The following is a 20,141-nucleotide window of genomic DNA, read 5'->3' on the forward strand; positions in this document are numbered from 1 at the left end:
CTTGTTGCACTAGGTCTACAACCTCTGTCCGAGCGGCGCGATCGTGAATGCCTTAAATTATTGCATAATCTCATTAACACGCCACGCTACTCTTTAAAGATCAACTATCTTTCTCCTAATAAATAGAAACCTACTAGGAATAGGCACAAACTTAACCTTGCACCGTTTTAACCGCGTACTAACCTATTTAAGTTTAGCTTCTTTCCTCGAACAATAGAAAAATGTAACTTACTACCAGGTGAAATTAGGTCACTGCCTTTAGAGGAATTTATGTATAAAGTTAACTTGTTTCATGCTGTGTCTATTATTACTCATTGTATCTTTTGTTTTGTAGTTATCATAAATCCTATGGTGTTGAAATTGATTTCTGCAGAAGAATATGTTGTTTAATGCAATGTACAAACCCACTCCTGCGATAGCCCAATTGGGCTGCAGCATATGTAAATAAATACATAAATATGCTTTAGTTTGGCCATGCTACGTGGTACTGACGGGCTTTGTCCTGCACCAGCTTGAATGACGAATAGTAGCCAAATTCAAAGCGCCATCAATAGCTGAATACAAAGTGAAGTCTGTCAAGGCATCTAAGCAGGAGTGACCGGAAGTGAGCTCGTGTGGTCTGACCTTAAGTTTCGCATGGTTTGAGGTTTGATGCCAGTTTAGTGTTCAGAACTAGTTGAAATTAACGAGAACCAATGGCGACAACACTGATAAGGAGGGTGGTCAGACTTTCAAATTCCTAGGCAGGCGGAGGAGGGGGGGGGGGGGCACGGCCAAATGGGGGCAGACGATGTTCGGCTCAATTGGGAAGTGTTTAATTATTATTTACGTTTGAAAGCAGGGTTTTGCTTACTGCAGCCTGTTAATTAAACTGCATCGATAAACATGCACAGTAACAGTAGGTAGTAGCTTTAATAATTATTCAATATATCTAACTTATTTTGATCCCTTTCAGATTCAATATATTCGGGTTCGACTGTATCTGTTTTTTTTTTTTTTATTGCAACAAAGTGTACCAATCAGTGTCTGATCCTGCTGGGGTACCACGAAAAACACTGTGGAAAATTTTTAGAATGGAATTTTGCTATCTTCAGTCATGATCATAAGGTTGTATGCTTGAGTGATAGGTGAGCGCAATAGCTCCTGTACACTGGCATTGGTGGAAAGCAGTAGAATATGCCTGTAGTGCTTTTGGTGTAGTACAGGCACCCATTTGTGGCACAATTAGTCAATGCCATTTTGCATCCACAGGGAGGCCGTATAACTTGGCACACTCACTCGCAGACTTGTGTGTGCGCAAGAGCACTTGTATGTGCCACCATGCAATGAGGGACGCCATGGCTTTGCCATTCTACTTGTTGTGAAGGTAGCACCGCTTGTTACCTTGGACTTTGTTTAGCTTATATTGTGCATAGACTTAAGCACGAAAGTCTGTGTAACATAGACTGATTTCAAAAGTATGGTGCACTTAATAACAACAGACTTATATAATCTGACAATCCATCTCTAGTACTCGGGTTTCTCCACTAGTTCGTGTCACATACCGTTGTTTGTTACTTTCTGTGGCAATTTGAAATTATAATTCCTACTTAAATTGCAAACAGCATGCCTGATATATCGCTAAAAATCTATCTTTTCATTTCCACCACCATCCCGCGACACATTTTAGGTGGTTATCTGTCCCTTTAATGCCATTTGAGACACGCATCGAATGCACATTCTGGCTCCCAATGTTAGCATTTGCACGGATGCATTTCTGTAGTAAACTGCGATAGTTCGGCATAAAATATGCCAATTAATGTTTTCAGCATCATTTCTTTAACTTTTGCCCTGCTAAATATATACTATGTATCTTTTTTTATGTAATATTAGTATTGTGAAGCAAGTTGCACTTATCGCAGCTATCTTCACACTGTTTAATGTCATTAAAAGTGCTTGTAGCAGGAACTTCAAACCTGAAGGTATCAAGAAACTCAATGACCTAGACACTTAAGCAATTACCCTTGCACATGCGGCATGGCCATTAAAAATAATGGAGGCTTGGTAAGCCAGAGAGATGCAACAACAAAAGATGGGTGGCAACACTGCTTAAAAGTTCCTGCACCACCTACTGTGACACCATGGATTTTGTCTGCTTGTGCACACTGAATTGTTCATTAAGACTTAATTGCATTTTGGCATAACCAGACATTTCAAGGACTTGTGAACATAAATGGTTCACACATTAGAAAATACTTTGAAATCTGTAATATGTACCAGTGCCACGATTAAACTTTGGCCTTAATTCCTTAATTTTTTCTGATAATCTTTTTCTGCCAAAGAAGTGGAAATTGAGTTCTGGAAAAATTATTTAATAGTCTAAACTAATCTAGTGTCGCTCTTCAGTGTCTCTTTAAATACCATAGGTGCAAACCAGGAGAGCACTTTTCGTATGTGTTTTCTGTCATATTGTTTGTGCCTGTACCTATGGCAACAACTGAAATAGCTTAATGGTGGCCATTTCAGTATGGCGAGAATGTAGCAAAGAGCGACATTGTTCGCGGCGCCATTGTAATGCTGAATTGTTTTACATTCCTGAGAATGTACTTGAGTAGGTGCTTTTTAATGACTGCTGCTATTATAGAAAGATGGCACCTTGTCATCATCTAGTTGCACTCATGGCATCTACCATGTTTTATGTCTGCAGTTTCAAGGGTGCACACAGCTTGACATTGATGGCCACAGCGAGGGAATATATTAGCCCAGCCTTTTAATGCAACTGTTTAACTGCATACCATGTGCCATACTTCCCACGGCTAATGCACATGGCCTCTGTAGTGCAGAAAAATGCTGCCAGTACCCTGAAAAAGATTTGGCCTATTGTGGCATGTTCCCCTGTGACAATGCCGATGTGGTGTGTGAAGTGAGGCTGTAACCATGTGCGAACAACAGGAATGGCAAGGATTATCTCATGCATGTTACGAGTTTTCTTGTAACATGAACTAAAGGTGTACAAATCGGTGTAGCTGCACAATTATGTAACCACTAAGTGCGTGCAAGAAGCGCAAGTACTGACAGATGGCTGCCACATCATTGGTAAGGTGATTTGTGCATTGGGTTCATGAGTAGAGCAAAAATTCCGTGCAGCAATTTTATCGTAACGATGACAGCAGCTGTTGGGTTTATCGCATTCTTAGTTTCTGCCATGTAAAAAGACTAAAAGCAAACACTTTGCCTTGGCAACATAATTTGTCATTGCTTACCACCAGTGGTGTCACTAGTAAAAAATAGGCCCTTCATGTGGCACCCTGTTAAATTTTCATTGTAATGAACCACGTTTGATTCAAGGTTCAGGGTGCATCACTCACTCCAAGAAGTGTGTACTGTCACTGAGTGAGAACTGTACAGCTGCACAGGTGGCAGTCTCGGCAAAGTTAACAGTGAAAGTTGTTTTACACCTCTTGAGCTTTTCTGGAACCATTCTCTATGCAGTGAATTCTTCAAGTGGCCCTTTTATATAAGTTCTTATTGGTTGATAAGAACTTTCTTGGTTGAAAAGAAACTGGCTTCAACAGCATTTTTGTTGCTGGGTGACTTCTTAGTTTGGTTGTTACATCCAATCTCAGTCAGTTCTCTGTGAACCACCACAACACTGCTTTCTGGATTGCACACAGCAGAACACAGCATGCTGACAAATGACCACATGACTATCAGTATGGTTTTAGGGTCCATAACGCTTGCATCTGGGAGTTGCTGCCTCTGTGCAACCCTCCTAAACTGACACGCCAAGCAACAGCAACAGAGTTGAACTTATTTGAGACGTTGTAGTACGAATAGCTTTCTTTGGCTCTCTTGCCCATTTTCATAGTAGGCAGCCAGACTTTCTCTGGCGATGCAAAGGGCACAAGCTCTTGCACACCCCCCGTGGCTGCTCAGTGGCTATAGTGTTGGGCTGCTGAGCACGAGGTCACGGGATCGAATCCCGGCCACAGCGGCCGCATTTCGATGGGGGCGAAATGCGAAAACACCCGTGTACTTAGATATAGGTGCACGTTTAAGAACCCCAGCTGGTCAAAATTTCCGGAGTCCTCCACTGCGGCGTGCCTCATAATCAGAAAGTGGTTTTGGCACGTAAAACCCCATAATTTTTTTTTTTTTAAGCTCTTGCACAACTGAGTTGCAAGGCATGCTTGCCGCCTAACACCAACAAACTATTTGAGAGCCATGTGGTGTCGTGCGAAATATTTGTGGTGTCTGAAGGTTTTGATGCTGTGATCAGTGGGGGTGCTGACTCGTTTCTCCACCACCTGGGCTGATGGTGCACATTCGGCGCTGAGCACCTTTTGTCAAGATGTGCCATTTCATCTTACTGGCTCACCAGAGTGATGCAGGCTCCCACAGTGCATGGGACCTGCATGATTTTGAAGTGAATGGATGGGTTGTTGTCTGACATGACATGACAAGAACATTATTTGAGTCCTGAGGGACTGAGATCTTGGGGAGCTAAAATCGAAGGCTCCCGAAGATCAAGTCCGTGGCGCCACCCACGATGGGACCGGGAGATGAAGTTCCGCCACAATGTCGTGGGCCCTCTGGACAGCCTGGAGTTGAATGTGGAGATTGCTGCTCTTGAGAGATTCCTGCCATTGTTCTTTCGTGATGGGTGGAGAGGCGTTAAGGGCTGGGCACAGCCAGAGCATGTGTTCAAAAGAGCATGAGTCATGACCACATTTTGGGCACGGCTGTGAGTGGGCAGGATCTATCCTGTTAAGAGACCGAGGAGTAGGATACAAACGGGTTTGCAGAAGTCTGATTGTGCTAGCCTGAGGTTTGTTCAATTTAGGGTGGGCGGGTGGAGATGTCCTCCTGCCCAGTCGATAATGGGAAACAATTTCGTGGAAAGTACATAACGGATCTTTATGGATGTTGACCTCGTTACAAGCCTGGCTAACCCGCGGCAGCGTGGTACGTGAAATTGCGCGCTCTCCGGTGGGCCTGCTCGTTAGGATTACATCCAAGCGGGTTAATTGAGCTATCTAGATGGGCTGGGAACCACGAGGTGTGGTATCCTCCTTCGCTGCTCTCCCTAGTCCTTTGAAGTGCTTTAATCAAAATACTGTTCGCCTGTTCAGATACGAGAGCAGACGAGAAGGACCTAACCGCCGTGCTCGAGTCCGAGAAGACGATAGCGGGAACTTTTGAGCTGTGAAAAGCCAGAGCGATCGCTGCTTCCTCCGTCACATGGGCAAACTTTGTATAAACAGAGGCTGCATTGACCAGGTTGCCTGCCGCGTCTACCCCCGAGACAGCGAACTTATCCCCACTGTCATATCTGGCAGCATCGACAGAGGGCATCTAGTTTCTGCTGATTTATCTTTTTAAGGATGGACTTGGCTCTCGTGAATGTCCTACCCTCGTTATGCACTGGGTGGATGTTTCGTGGAACGGGGTCAACCATGATGAGAGTTCTGGTTTCCCGGGTCGAGCTAACTTTGGTCGCCGGTTCATGTCTGGGTTGGATTCCCGCTTCTAAAATCTTGATCCTTGGCTTAGTAGATGAAAGTCTCATTATTTGACCCTCTGTGTGAGCTTCTATTAGCTCATTGATGGTGTTATGGAGTCCTAGCTCCAGCAGCTTCTCAGTGCTTGTGGACTGCGGAAGGCCGAGCATGCGCTTGAGGCTGGTTCTGATTAGGGAGTTGAGCTTGGCCTTTTCCGCTTTACCCCAAATAAGGTACGGCGCGATGTAGATAACATGACTCAGGAAGAACGCTTGATAAGCTCTGAGCAAATTGTCCTCTTTGAGACTGCCTCTTTGATTTGAGACGCGGGCTACAAGTCTTAGGACATTACTAGCCTGTCCAGTGAGCCCGTTGAGGGCCGTCGAGTTACAGCCCTTGGCGTCAATGAGGAGACCTAGAATTTTGACAGACCATCCTCGGTATGGGATGCCCATTTCTAGCTCGAATTTTTATCGGCAGAGTTTCCAGAGGCGCAAGGTTTCTGACCCCCTGTCTGGACTGGCGGTATAACAGTAGCTCTGATTTAGCAGAGGAGAGTTCAAGGCCTGTGTTTGAAAGAAACTCTTCAGAAGCCTCCAACGCGCTTTGTAACGAGTGTTCGAGCATGGCTAGCGATCCGCCCGGCACACAGATCGTGATATCATCTGCATAAATGGCGTGACCAGCGTTTGGGATTGCAGCGAGGCGAGTGGAGAGCTTGTGCATGGCTATATTAAATAAGAATAGGGAGAGGACCGAGCCCTGCGGGGTGCCGGAGGTGCCTAGTTCGTAGGGTCCTCCTGTGACCATGCCTGATCGGAGGTGTGCCTTGCGATCTGCGAGGAAAGATCTGGTGTAATCATGAAAGCGCTGGCGCAGGTTGAGACGGAATCTCCGTCAGTATGTGTATATGCGCGACCCTGTCAAAGGCCTTGGAGAGGTCCAGTGCGAGGATCCCTCTCACGTCGCGAGTAGGGTTATCAAAGATTGCTTCCTTAAGCAAAAGCAAAAGTTGTCTCAATGGAGAAAAACACTGCAGATGCGCAGCTATTGTCATGCCATCCTAGAGATTCCATTGTTGTGCTGTCTTGGTCATGCCACTGTTGTGCTGTCATCTTGTCTATCAAGACATGTCAATAATTTGTGTTGCTATCAAACACCATTATAGACATAAGCAGTATACTTGATGTCCATTTTCTGGCGCTCTTTGGCCATATCTGGCCCTTGCGCCACTAAACCACACACATCATCATCATTGATGTCCATTTGATGTCTGTGCTCTGCATAAGCTGCTCAGTTACTTTGACAACCAACCTTGATAGTTTCTTCGATTTCTGCAGTGTTCAGCCTGTTGTCCACTTGCACAGTGTGGTTATCTGAATTTATTTTAGAAAGTGACAGTGCAGCCATTTCTAATCAAAGTATAGCCTCTAGTAGCAGTATGGTGAGGCAGCTAGCTGGTTGAGATCCATGAGTTCTATAGAGTGCAATAATACACAGAGAAAAATACCTGACCTTTGGCTTTCAGTGTTCTTGTCTGTTATGCTTTAAAGTACTCATGTGTTGCCTATAGGTTATTTTTGTCTAAAAGCCACATCTAGGCTGTAACAGGCTGTTACATTTGGGTTTGACTACGCTACCTTTCCATAGCTGGTGAGCTATGGAGTTTCGAAGTACAGTTAAACCTCGCAGTAACGAAATTGGCATTGAACGCAAAAAAAATTGCTTTCGTGAGAATTTAATTGTTGCGAAATGAGACAGCACAGGTAGGTGATACGTCACAGAACGAAATTTCTGTAAAAATTCCGTTGGTGTTCTTTGGCAAGCATTGCTTAAGGATATAGAACTGCATTGCTGACAATACAAAGTGTGCTGCGTGCATCGATCAGCAGTGGCAGCACTGCCGTAGAGCAGTGTTCTTGGTCAATTGTTTTTGGAGTTACGATCATTTGTGCGAGATTTTGATTAACTCAGCACTGGATGCAGAGCAACAGTGCTCCACGCATGCAGCATAGGGATGGTCGGCTAATTGTTTTTGTTTGATTAGCAGTTAATCATGAGTCATTTTAACATTTAATTGATTAATTGCTTTCGATGCATGGTTTTTATCCATTAATAAATTAAGTGAAATTTTTAATGCACACTTAAAAAGCTTGAAACACACTTGTGTGGGACACTTTTAATGTTTGATAGGTGGAACCAAGTTAGAAATACACGGGTATGAAGTTTCATAAAGAATAATCTAATTTGTTAATGACTAAATAGAATTGGTGCTAGTGGCCTTTACAAAGATGAACAATATATGTTATACAATGGTACTTAGAGCAGAATGAAACAAGATTCATGAAACTAGCGAATCCTTCTACAGTATGCTAAAACAAGTAATACACAAGAAATATGCAAGAAATTGCAAAATTCAGAGGGGAAAGGAAAATTACTGGTGTAGGATTTTAAGCCACATGCTCTTTTCTACAGAGCGAGGGAATGTAAATTGGCTGCAATGTTTGGGTGAAACTGACACCTTCTTTGAGTGACCACGTAACCAGCATGCAAGAATACACGCTCGGAAGCTAGATATTTGCTGAAATCGGCATGAACTCCATCGCTATGTCATACATGCTCCAAACCGGCGCGAATGCTATGCCACGTCTATAGTGGACTGCGAGTGACACGACAGCCAACGACTGGGTTGCTTTGTATGCCTTCGATTGCGAGGACATTTCAAGCCTCCGGCTTCAGGCGGCGTATGCGGTGTGGGGGAAGGAGGGGCACGCGCTTGGCTCGGCACCACAGTCGCTCTACCACGATTTCAAACTTTTCGTGCCACTTGTCACTCTAAAAGGCAATCAATCGAACCTGTCTAATCGATTAAGTCCGTTAAATGAAACGTGTACATCGATGAAGATTAATTGTTGTGCGGGATACTTTTAATTGATTAATCGTTCATCGATATTACCAACCCTAATGCAGCGGCATTTCTCCAGTGCACACTGTCGCACCTAGGCGCCGACGCGTCCGGTGCCGAGCACGAAAGTGATCGTATCTGGTATACCCGAAGGCATTTGATCGAGATTACGGCTCCTTCGCGCAAATCTACGTCCGGCACCGAATCCGCACGCAATACCTGTCGGGTGGCACTAAAACCAGCGTTCTTGAAGCAAGGGTTGCGTATTCCCGGACCATCGCTTAATCACGGCCCGATGCGTGGCACTCCATGCTGCGACCGCCTTCTCAAGCCCCATAATTCCACGTCGCTGGGACAGGGATTTCCGTGTTTTCGCTACATTTTTCTCACCGATGCGCACATTATGCAGTTCACTAGGAGTGCAAAAACCGTTGACATGCCGGTAGCAACATGCGTGTCATTTCAAACGGGCGATCAACAAGATGACGGCCATGACGTTTCCAGCGCAAACGATCACTTCCCGCCCCTGGTTGTTTTTGTAAACAAAAAATGGCAGTTTCGCTGGAAAGGCGAAGCATTGATTGCGAGAGCAAATTAGTAGATAGCCGTACGACACTTAGTATATTAGTTTTATCGGCCATATAAAGTTGTAAGCATTCGCTTACTAACAAAATTAACAAGCACGGTGTCACGCGCGCACAGGTAAACGTGAGCACATCGCGTTCTATGTCCGCGGAAACTCGCTGTCAAAACGCTGGAGTGAGGAAACGCGGCAGCAGCCGCGAGAGAATCTACCGTCGTGTTGGCTGTCGCTTCGACGCAAAGTAAACGTCAAAAGCACAGCGCATACGATACTACAGGCACTCGGCGCATGCTTTGAAGATGAGGCCCGCGCAGGCTTGCACGTCCACAGCGCAGATCGCTTTCAAGATAGGCGGCCGCACTGTAAGCAGCAGCCGTAGACCCCCCCTCCTCCATCGCCCCCGTGCCTTGCGCGCGCCTGATTTAAGTTGCCATCGGTGGCTGACCCTCGCAACCTTTCACTCGCATATACAGTGTACGGCGCGCGGCGACAATGTTATCGTGTTTGGACTACGGAACATCATGGCGACGGCAGAAATTCGCTTGGCGTGTGCATATAATTGCTATTGCAATAAAATGGAGGCGCCCACGCAAGTGTAATATGGTGGTATTTCACGCGATTTTAGTGCAAAGCAATCGCATTTGAGCACATTTTGAAGCCTGCTAGCCTTGCGTGAGTAGGTTATCTGTGGGGTTATGTTTCGGCAAATTTCTTTTATGCGGGAGTGTAGTACAGCGAGTTGTCAAGAGGTACGAAATATATTGAACCCGATGGGCGTTTGCCAGGGATACGAACATATTTCGTTGTCGCGGGTTTAAACTGTATTACTTAAATTCATATGTGTGGCTTCTAAAGCAAAATTGTATTAGAGAACAGAACTCTACACTAAAGCTGTGGGGAGTAATTGTGACAGTGTTAAATGTACAAGAATATTAAGTGACTAGTTTGCAATCGTTTGGTTTTGAAACAGATAAAAACCCAGCTCCCTTACTCAAACCAATTTTAAATATATATGTTAGTTGGATGTTTTTGTTATTAATTGGTACAGCTAGGGAAGTGCACAATTCTTTATGGGACAGTTGCAGCCAAACATAGTTGTAGAAATACCAGAGGCTGAGCTTTTCCACAGGACTTTTGCAAAGCACCTCAGGCTTAGCAATGCAGTGACATTGCTCTGTCCCTTCACTATGGCGTGCCTCATAATTATGTTGCTGATTGGGCATGTAAAACCCCAGAGTTTAAGTTTTATATGTTGCAATAAACACAGCGAGCAAAAAAAATTTCCGGAAAGATGATTTCCTGTCTTCATAGAGATTGGTTTGCTGCTAGGCCTCCCGAATAGGCACTGAAGTGTCAGAAATGGCAATGTAGAAGTTATTGCTACAGGGCGTAGCTGAGTTTCTCCACATCATTTTTGTAAACATGTCCTGACAATGTTATGCATTTCAAGATGTGTAATATTTTGTTTTATGACTTGTAACAAATGTGGAGCCCCTCATTTGTTGGGTCATAAGATTGTTGCCAAGATCTGGCTGATGAACTTGGGAACTAATTGCAACAAAGTTTGTGAACCGTCTGCTCAGGACGAAAGGTTTATTAAATGCAAGTGTACATGCAGTTTGCACAGCATAGTGAAAATAATTAATTTCATTGGTCAATATAGGAGCTAAAACATTGGTATGATAATCAGGCTTAGTTCCTAGTGATATCCTATGCTCAAAATGATGCCAAAGGGGAAAATATTTCTGCTCATGGTTATGATTTATAGGGTAATGTCGGGTACACTGGAAGGACCTAAGAGGAAATGGTTTGCATGAGTACTCCCAGCCGTTAGTTTTTCTGACACTGCTGTATTCACACACCACTAGAATACTTTATAGGTACTAAGCCCGAGGGCATGGGATCGAATCCCAGCTGTATTTTGGTAGGGGTGAAAGGCAAAAACGCTTGTGGTACACCATGCATTGGCTGCATGTCAAAGAACCCTAAGTGGTCAAAATTAATCTGGAGTCCCTCACCACAGTGTGCCTCATATCAAATCGTGGTTTTAGCACAGAAAACCCCCGACTTGTAAACTTTTAATACTTTGAAGAAGATAATCTGATTTAGTCAAATGGATGGTTTTAATGTATTACAGATACTTTCGACTCTACCTATATAGAATATCAGTGGCCATGTAAGTTAGTAATTAAGCCCTACAGTGAACATCTGACTTTTGTATGATTGACTTTCATAGAGCATCAGTGACCATTTCAAGGTGCAAGGTGTTGTGCAGAACCTACATACATGCAATTGCTATTCAGTTTTCTTTGTCATAACCTTGTGCATCAAGCATAGAAGAAAAGGATATATGCTATATATGTGTGTGCGCTTGTGTGTATGTCTATTATGCGGAATATCTTGTGGCTTGCACTAAACTGTTCTGCTTCTATGCCACATTGTATGTGATGGTAAATTCTTATTTGTCTCAGTGCAATGTGTGGCCAGCATGGTAGGCTGCTTTTTGTAACCTTTGCTGGCCTTTAACCTGCAGTACCACCCTGTTGCAGTAAATGACATGACTTTTCATCATGTTAGTGCTTTTTGCTTCTAGAGTGCCTCTTTTCCTGGGCATTCTGATTTGTTGTTACAGGCTGTTAGCATGTAGGTGACTTGCTTGCTGGCTTTAGTGGTGCCAAGTCTTTGAGATTAACAGATGGGGGTTTAATTGGCTTTCAGCATGGCGAACAGACTGCTGCAGATCAGCGAACGTGCAGTCAAGTTGGCACCCATAGTAGCACGGGCCCAACCAGCAGCTGCATACCATGGCCGTGCCCTTATTGGCAAGCGAGAAGTGGTTGGCTTTGGCATGAACGGCGAGTATAGCTACCTTGACAACCCTGACTTCCCTATGCCCGCCATCCGTTACAAGGAGCCCTCTCCAGAGATTGAAAAATTGCGTGAGAAGGAGAAGGGTGATTGGAAAAATCTCAGCCTGGAGGAGAAGAAAGCATGTGAGTCAGTCTGACACATTTCCATTTACATGTAAATTGTACAAAATATAATCATCATCACAGTTGTAATTAAAAAAGTTAGAGGGAAAATTTAAAACATGTTTTGTCATTTTTTGGAGAGGTAAATGTGAGAGATAAGTTGCACAAGTATCACACTTTTGGTTTTGCTAGTTCATGCACTGTTTGTCACTTTGCTTGTCCAAGTAATGCTGGGAATATCTTTTAGCCAGTTAATGTGATTATGAATTTAGCCAATCGAGGCCACCTTTATGGTTCATTGTGAACCTACATAAATGTACTTGTGTAGCTAGGCTTGTCAGGAAAAAGCCTACCTACGTATATGTGGTAAGATACTTATAACATTTGTGTGGTTTGACACTGGAGCATTCCTGGTCACGTTTTATTACTATTGAGAGCATAAACAGTCATCTAAGTCAAGAGTAGGAAAAAGCCCTGGCGATTTTGCTTAGCTATCCTTGGGGGGAAATGCAGGTGTTTGAGGGTTTAAAACTAGAATGTCATTTTTTTATTATATTTAATGCAAAGTAGCAAACTGGTGGTGGGCTTGGAGTAATTTCTGAAGCGGTGGATGTTGTGTTGACTGTCTGCTCTATTTTTTTTCCTTAGTGTATCGATACAGCTTTTTCCAGACTTATGCTGAAATGAATGCATCTCGAAATGAATGGAAGCCCATTCTGGGGAATGTGTGCTTGCTCTTGGGTTGCACCCTCTGGGTATGGATTTTCCTCAAGAAGTTCGGTGAGTGCAAAATTGGCAGGTTGCTGTTGTGCAGGACGGTATTATTTGTACATTTAAGGGGGACCTCTACTATTAACTTTTATTTTAAGCAATATTAATCGAACTTTTCTCTGATTTCAGATTTGTAATTTTGGTGTAGGTCAGTAAGTTTTTGAGATATTTAACATTTCAATTCCATTGTTTGAGGCCACAGAAAAAGATGCCATAAGTATTTCTAAGGGATGGTTGGGTGGCCTAAGCTCTTATAGAATAAAATAATGGAAGCAGACTTTTTTTTTTCCCTACTCATTTGCTACATTTTCTGCCACATATTGAATGCTTAAATTTGGTGGGCTGTGAAAGCGTTAATGAAAAGATGCTTCAAAATTTCACTCCTTACTCCTTAGGCTACCTAACCTTGCCTTAGAAGCCTATTTTTGTGGTGCTTTATATGGCCTCAAACAGGGGAACTAATCTTGGAACTAATTGACCTTCGCCAAAACTATTTACTATACTATTTCAGACAGGTGCAAAAACATTAGCAGGAATGTCAAGTTCAATTAACAGTAATAAAAAGAAAAAAAAAATGGTTTCAATGCCAGTGTCATCCCCCTGAAGTGACACTGGGACATTGCATTATCTTGGATTATATTTGAAAATCTTGGAACTGGCATTTGTATTGGCGTTAAATTGGCCTTATGTGGTACAAGTTTATCATGCTAACTAGTCGGAACTAATTAAATCTTGTGCTGTGCAACTGGGCTGTTGCCAAATGTAGCTTATTTAAAACGGGGAAATGGCATTAGGCAGCTTAGGACATGGGCTTTGTTCACTTCCTTTTCCTACAGAGCATCTTGCACTCTTACTGCATATTAGGCAATTTCAGGGTGTCTACCAACCGAGAAAACCGGGAATTCTCGGGGATCTTGAGTAGTCTGGAAGAACTCAGAGAAAACTCAGGGAATTTGTGCCTCTATCAGGGAAAATTAGCTGTAATTTTATTGAAAGGGTCGAAAGTCGCAGTAATGCTGCCTCGAGTAACAGACAGGAATTGCAATGAATTGTCGGATGCCCTGTCATCGGCTAGGAGTTGCCAGTGTACGGTCAACGACCGACTTTCCGGATTCCCGATAATTTGGATGGCTTCGCGGCACCATCACGTACCCCATAGAGTCAGTGTGTTAGAACGTCTGAAATTTTGGACGCAAGAACTCTTCGCCGTCCGATTTTCCGGATGTTTTGCCGTGACCGCAGGTCCGAAACAGCATTAATCAAAGCTACCACCGCTGCCATTTCGGTTACCTCGCCGCCTCGAACCAGCGCTCTCGCACGCAGATCCGCTGGCAGCCGTAGCCACCACTGCGGCAGCGCTAGGCCTAGCTGCTTTGACGTTTGCTATGAAGCTTCTTGCCGTTGGGTGCCGTGTTTTTTATTGAAAGAATTCGCTGCTATCAGCAATGGCACGGACTCCGCTTTTGTGGTCCTCGCGATTGGCTTAGAAGCTTGGAAAGCACGGTGCGTTGCATAATGCCGGTTCGCGAAAGTCAGCTTCACCTCTGTACAGAAACGTTCATCATCATCATCAGCCTGGTTACGCCCACTGCAGGGCAAAGGCCTCTCCCATACTTCTCCAACTGCCCCGGTCATGTACTAATTGTGGCCATGTTGACCCTCCAAACTTCCTAATCTCATCTGCCCACCTAACTTTCTGTCGCCCCCTGCTACGCTTCCCTTCCCTCGGAATCCAGTCCGTAACCCTTAATGACCATCGGTTATCTTCCCTCCTCATTACATGTCCTGCCCATGCCCATTTCTTTTTCTTGATTTCAACTAAGATGTCATTAACGCGCGTTTGTTCCCTCACCCAATCTGCTCTTTTCTTATCCCTTAATGTTACACCTATCATTCTTCTTTCCATAGCTCGTTGCGTCGTCCTTAATTTAAGTAGAACCCTTTTCGTAATCAAAGCGATCAAAGCAGAAAGCTGGGCTAGTTGGTGTGTCATGATTATTCAAAAGAGTAGCGCAAAGTAGCAGGGACAATGACAGAGAATACGACAGGACGAGCGCTAGCGCTCGTCCTGTCGTATTCTTTGTCATTGTCCCTGCTACTTTGCGCTACTCTTTTGAATAACCTTTTCGTAAGCCTCCAGGTTTCTGCCCCGTATGTGAGTACTGGTAAGACACAGCTGTTATAAACTTTTCTCTTGAGGGATAATGGCAACCTGCTGTTCATGATCTCAGAATGCCTGCCAAACGCACCCCAGCCCATTCTTATTCTTCTGATTATTTCACTCTCATGATCCGGATCAGCAGTCACTACCTGTCCTAAGTAGATGTATTCCCTTACCACTTCCAGTGCCTCGCTACCTATCGTAAACTGCTGTTCCCTTCCGAGACTGTTAAACATTACTTTAGTTTTCTGCAGATTAATTTTTAGTCCCACCCTTCTGCTCTGCCTCTCCAGGTCAGTGAGCATGCATTGCAGTTGGTCTCCTGAGTTACTAAGCAAGGCAATATCATCAGCGAAGCGCAAGTTACTAAGGTATTCTCCATTTACTCTTATCCCCAATTCTTCCCAATCCAGGTCTCTGAATACCTCCTGTAAACATGCTGTGAATAGCATTGGAGAGATCGTATCTCCCTGCCTGACGCCTTTCTTTATAGGGATTTTGTTGCTTTCTTTATGGAGGACTACAGTGGCTGTGGAGCCGCTATAGATATCTTTCAGTATTTTTACGTACGGCTCGTCTACACCCTGATTCCGCAATGCCTCCATGACTGCTGAGGTTTCGACTGAATCAATCGCTTTCTCATAATCAATGAAAGCTATATATAATGGTTGGTTATATTCCGCACATTTCTCTATCACCTGATTGATAGTGTGAATATGATCTATTGTTGAGTAGCCTTTACGGAATCCTGCCTGGTCCTTTGGTTGACGGAAGTCTAAGGTGTTCCTGATTCTATTTGCAATTACCTTAGTAAATACTTTGTAGGCAACGGACAGTAAGCTGATCGGTCTATAATTTTTCAAGTCTTTGGCGTCCCCTTTCTTATGGATTAGGATTATGTTAGCGTTCTTCCAAGATTCCGGTACGCTCGAGGTCATGAGGCATTGTGTATACGGGGTGGCCAGTTTTTCTAGAACAATCTGCCCACCGTCCTTCAACAAATCTGCTGTTACCTGATCCTCCCCAGCTGCCTTCCCCCTTTGCATAGCTCCCAAGGCTTTCCATACTTCTTCAGGCGTTACTTGTGGGATTTCGAATTCCTCTAGACTATTCTCTCTTCCATTATCATCGTGGGTTCCACTCGTACTGTATAAATCTCTATAGAACTCCTCAGCCACTTGAACTATCTCATCCATATTAGTAATGATATTGCCGGCTTTGTCTCTTAACGCATACATCTGATTCTTGCCAATTCCTAGTTTCTTCTTCTCTGCTTTTAGGCTTGCTCCGTTCCTGAGAGCATGTTCGATTCTATTCATATTATACTTCCCTATGTCAGCTGTCTTACGCTTGTTGATTAACTTCGAAAGTTCTGCCAGTTCTGTTCTAGCTGTAGGGTTAGAGGCTTTCATACATTGGCGTTTCTTGATCAGATCTTTCGTCTCCTGCGATAGCTTACTGGTATCCTGTCTAACAGAGTAACCGCCGACTTCTATTGCACACTCCTTAATGATGCCCACAAGATTGTCGTTCATTGCTTCAACACTAAGGTCCTCTTCCTGAGTTAAAGCCGAATACCTGTTCTGTAGCTTGATCTCGAATTCCTCTATTTTCCCTCTTACCGCTAACTCATTGATCGGCTTCTTATGTACCAGTTTCTTCCGTTCCCTCCTCAAGTCTAGGCTAATTCGAGTTCTTACCATCCTGTGGTCACTGCAGCGCACCTTACCGAGCACGTCCACATCTTGTATGATGCCAGGGTTAGCGCAGAGTATGAAGTCTATTTCATTTCTAGTCTCGCCGTTCGGGCTCCTCCACGTCCACTTTTGGCTATCCCGCTTGCGGAAGAAGGTATTCATTATCCGCATACTGCAATACACAAGTATTGCAGTGAAGCATAACAAGCTTGGGAAGAGGCTATTGCCACGGGACACAGTATGTATTCCTCAATTATACACGTGTTCACCCAGTATTTCCTTTCACACTACGAGCACCGATATGCCTAATATGTGTACCAACAGGCTTTCAGAGCGTTTTCGAATGTGCTTGTGGCGGTTTGAGCCCTTAAGGGCTGTAAATGACATGCATTTATTGTTTTTCAACTGGCCGATTTTTCGGACATTTTTGTGGCCCCTAGGGAGTTCGAAAAATTGGATGTGGACTGTGCAACTGACCAAGAAGTTGCTTCGAATGGTCCATGGGGCGAACAAGTAGCGGAAGGAGGACAAGAACAGAAAGGACCTACGCATTGAGGAATGAACGGGAAAGGAAGCGTGCTGCCGCTGTTTTGAAGGAGCCTGAGCTCAAAAAACACTGTTAGCTGATGCTGAGATGCAGGTGTCCCTCATCCAAACCAAAATAAGCTCTTTAAAGCAGTGAAACACAACCCTGAGGCGTCGTGCGCGAGCTGAGAATACGTCAGGACAGTTGAGGTTGACTTACAAGCTGTTGAGAAAGAATCTAAATTGTGACAAAGTTCGGGCCTCATACCACTGAGCTTGCTATGAGTTGATAGAAATAACTCATATTTGAAAATCTTTGCTTCTGTATGCATCTCCTTTTTATTCACATTTGAGAATGTCCCACTCGATTTGCAATTTTTTCGAAGACACTTTATTTGCTGTGCATTTTACTAACCCCTCCCTTCTATTCTCTTTTTGAATAACACAAACACTACTCCTTGGTATTCAGATTAGATTAAGTCGTTTTTTAAAATTTTGTTCAGTGCTTACTAGAGAGTGACAGCATCGGGCGATATGGTTTCAGCCCGCCTTGACATTAAACATAGTTCTGCATCACTCAGGGAATTTCACAAAGGTACTCTGGGAAAACCTGGAAAACTCGGGGGAATTTGGAAATGTCAACTTGGTAGACACCCTGAATTTAGTTTTAAACTGTTTCAGGCTTAGTGTATGTACTTGACTTGCAGACAAAGGTCGGCACGTGCGGTAAGAGGATATTCGCTCGTACACATGCACAAATGTTTTCGGGCTATTTGCTCACTCTAACTTGTACTCGCTCACGCTCCTACCCAAACTTGTATACTATACTCGCCGCCACTCGCTCGCATTCATACTCTTTCATTCATGCTTACAGGCACCTGCCTAGGCTCATATTCATGTTCTTCACACTCCTCAGCACTTAGTCTAATTTGTACTAACATCCACTCGCACGCACTCATTCTCTTCATATTTACATTCAGTCACACCTTTTGTCACTTGCTGACACTATATCCCACGTCTGAAATAGGTGTGGAGTGAGTATAAATTAGTGTGCTCATTGGTGAGTATGTTGACCTATGCTTGCAGATTTAGCCAATTGTAAATCTTATTCACATTTTAGGCTGAGCGAAAACATTGCTTGTTTATGAAATGCATCTTTAGCTTGGCATTTATATAGTATGCAAGCTATTGGCACCTTCAAAGGTGTAATTAGTCTTGACATATGATGGCATTACAGTTGACCCCGGCTACATCTGAAACCCAGACATATAGAATTATTGTACAGTAGAACCTCGTTAATACGATCCCATTACATACAATTTCCCGGTGACAACATTCACGATTGAGAACACAAGAAATGAGCCAATACGGTTGCGCATCTTTTTTACTGGTTCATACTTTCCGAGAAAACACTTATCTTTTGGCACCAATGTTTAGTACATTGCCAAAATGCGATCGTATAAGTTTTCTGGCTGCTAGATCCCATGTAAAAATAAGGTGCGTGATAGAGAATAGAGCAGCTTCCCTGCAATACTCGACTGCCAGTCTCTTGGGAAAACGCCAGTACATTACTCGGTTTTCAAATCGAAGTATCAGAAAATCTCTCGAGTTGTTGCACGCTGCATTAATGGCTATCGCTGCCAACCCTATTGAGATAAGCACTTTCCCCATCTGTTTCACAGTGCGTGGGGCGTATAAAAAGCGATAACCCAAACGTGCTGTCGCTCGCTGTTGCAGGTAGCTCGGAGTGCCAAGTTTCGCTCTGGCAGCATGCGCATAGTCTGGTATCCCCCACCAGCTTGATTTCATTTTGGTTTGCTTGGTGGCTATCTTAAGTCTGTGCAATATGAAAACAACTTGCGTCTTGGTCTCGGTTTGCTTAAGCGCATTGGTGTCTCATGCCCCACCAGTTCAGTGCACGTCTGTGTTGATTCGCACGCTTCGCATTATCTAGATCTCAACTACACTTGAGTCTCAAATTTTTTGTGACTTCCAGTCGTATGTTTTCCCGGTTAGTACGGTTATTCTTGAGTTTTTTTCCCAAAACGTATGAATGAAGTTATACTATATATAGTATATATATTGAACAGTCATAACACCCCTTGTAAATCACATGCTGTACTATACGTGTGTTGAACTCCCGTTCCTGGACATATTGAACAGTTGTAACATCCCCTTGGAAATCCCATGCAAAAGTATAGTGCCGCACTACGTGTACGTTGAACTCCCATTTACTGCCACATTTGATATGTTGGAGCTGTGCCTCGGCAAGTGCACTTCTCCTAGTGAGCCAGTGACTGCTTCTTTCACCATCTGAAATATGTACCACTGATGAAACGGCACTGTTTTGGCAGATGCTGTCAAACAAGACATTGAATCTGAAAGGCAGTACCAATACCAATATGAAGGGACGATGAATAAGGGCCAGGGCCGGTATAACGTAAAGCTATTTCAATCTCTTTTCATTCTAAATTGGCCATTGGCCCTCATTGATGGGTCAAAATGGCTGGGGCTCTGCCCTTATCGGTGTGACGCCCGCCCATATGGGCTGGACCTGAACCATTCTGACCTATCAGGGGGGCTAATGGCCGATTTGGAGTAAAAACAGATTGGAATATTTCTAAGTTATAGGGCCCCAGGATAGCATAAAACTATTTCAATCTGTTTTTATTCCAAATTCGCCATTAGCCATCCATGACAGGTCAAAATGTCTCCGCTCCCGCCCATTGGGTGGGACTCGATCAATTTTGACCTACCACTGAGGGCTAATGGTGGATTTAGAATAGACATATCGGAACAGTTTTGTTAACCTGGCCAAAGTGTGCGTCTTTTATCGCTGAAAATTTGGGTGTCTCATCTACACCGCAGCTGTTCGTCATTAAGATGAGCAGATTGCCACGCTGCTTCATGACCACGAAAGGCCTCCCAGTCCAGTACCTGTTCCACAAAAAAGTGTGACTGACACTTGATCTTTTCTCTGAGTGACTCCAGGGAATGATGCTGAACTGGAGATGCTAGCTGTGCCACTGGGTTTGCCTTTTAGACTG

The 20,141-nt window shown here is 43.9% G+C and overlaps 1 protein-coding gene across 4 annotated transcripts in view; it reads left to right on the top strand.

Annotated features, from left to right (window-relative positions):
• The window catches only part of LOC126547074 (cytochrome c oxidase subunit 4 isoform 1, mitochondrial-like), a 34,389-nt gene that overhangs the window by 2,638 nt on the left and 11,610 nt on the right, over positions 1-20,141 (top strand). For all 4 annotated transcript variants that reach the window (XM_050194922.1, XM_050194921.1, XM_050194924.3 and 1 more), the window contains exons 2-3: positions 11,687-11,961; positions 12,589-12,720. In XM_050194922.1, the coding sequence (XP_050050879.1) occupies positions 11,687-11,961; positions 12,589-12,720 (407 nt within the window). The remainder of the gene's footprint in view (positions 1-11,686; positions 11,962-12,588; positions 12,721-20,141) is intronic.

Source organism: Dermacentor andersoni, chromosome 1 (genome assembly GCF_023375885.2).
Source record: "Dermacentor andersoni chromosome 1, qqDerAnde1_hic_scaffold, whole genome shotgun sequence".
NCBI lineage: Eukaryota > Metazoa > Arthropoda > Arachnida > Ixodida > Ixodidae > Dermacentor > Dermacentor andersoni.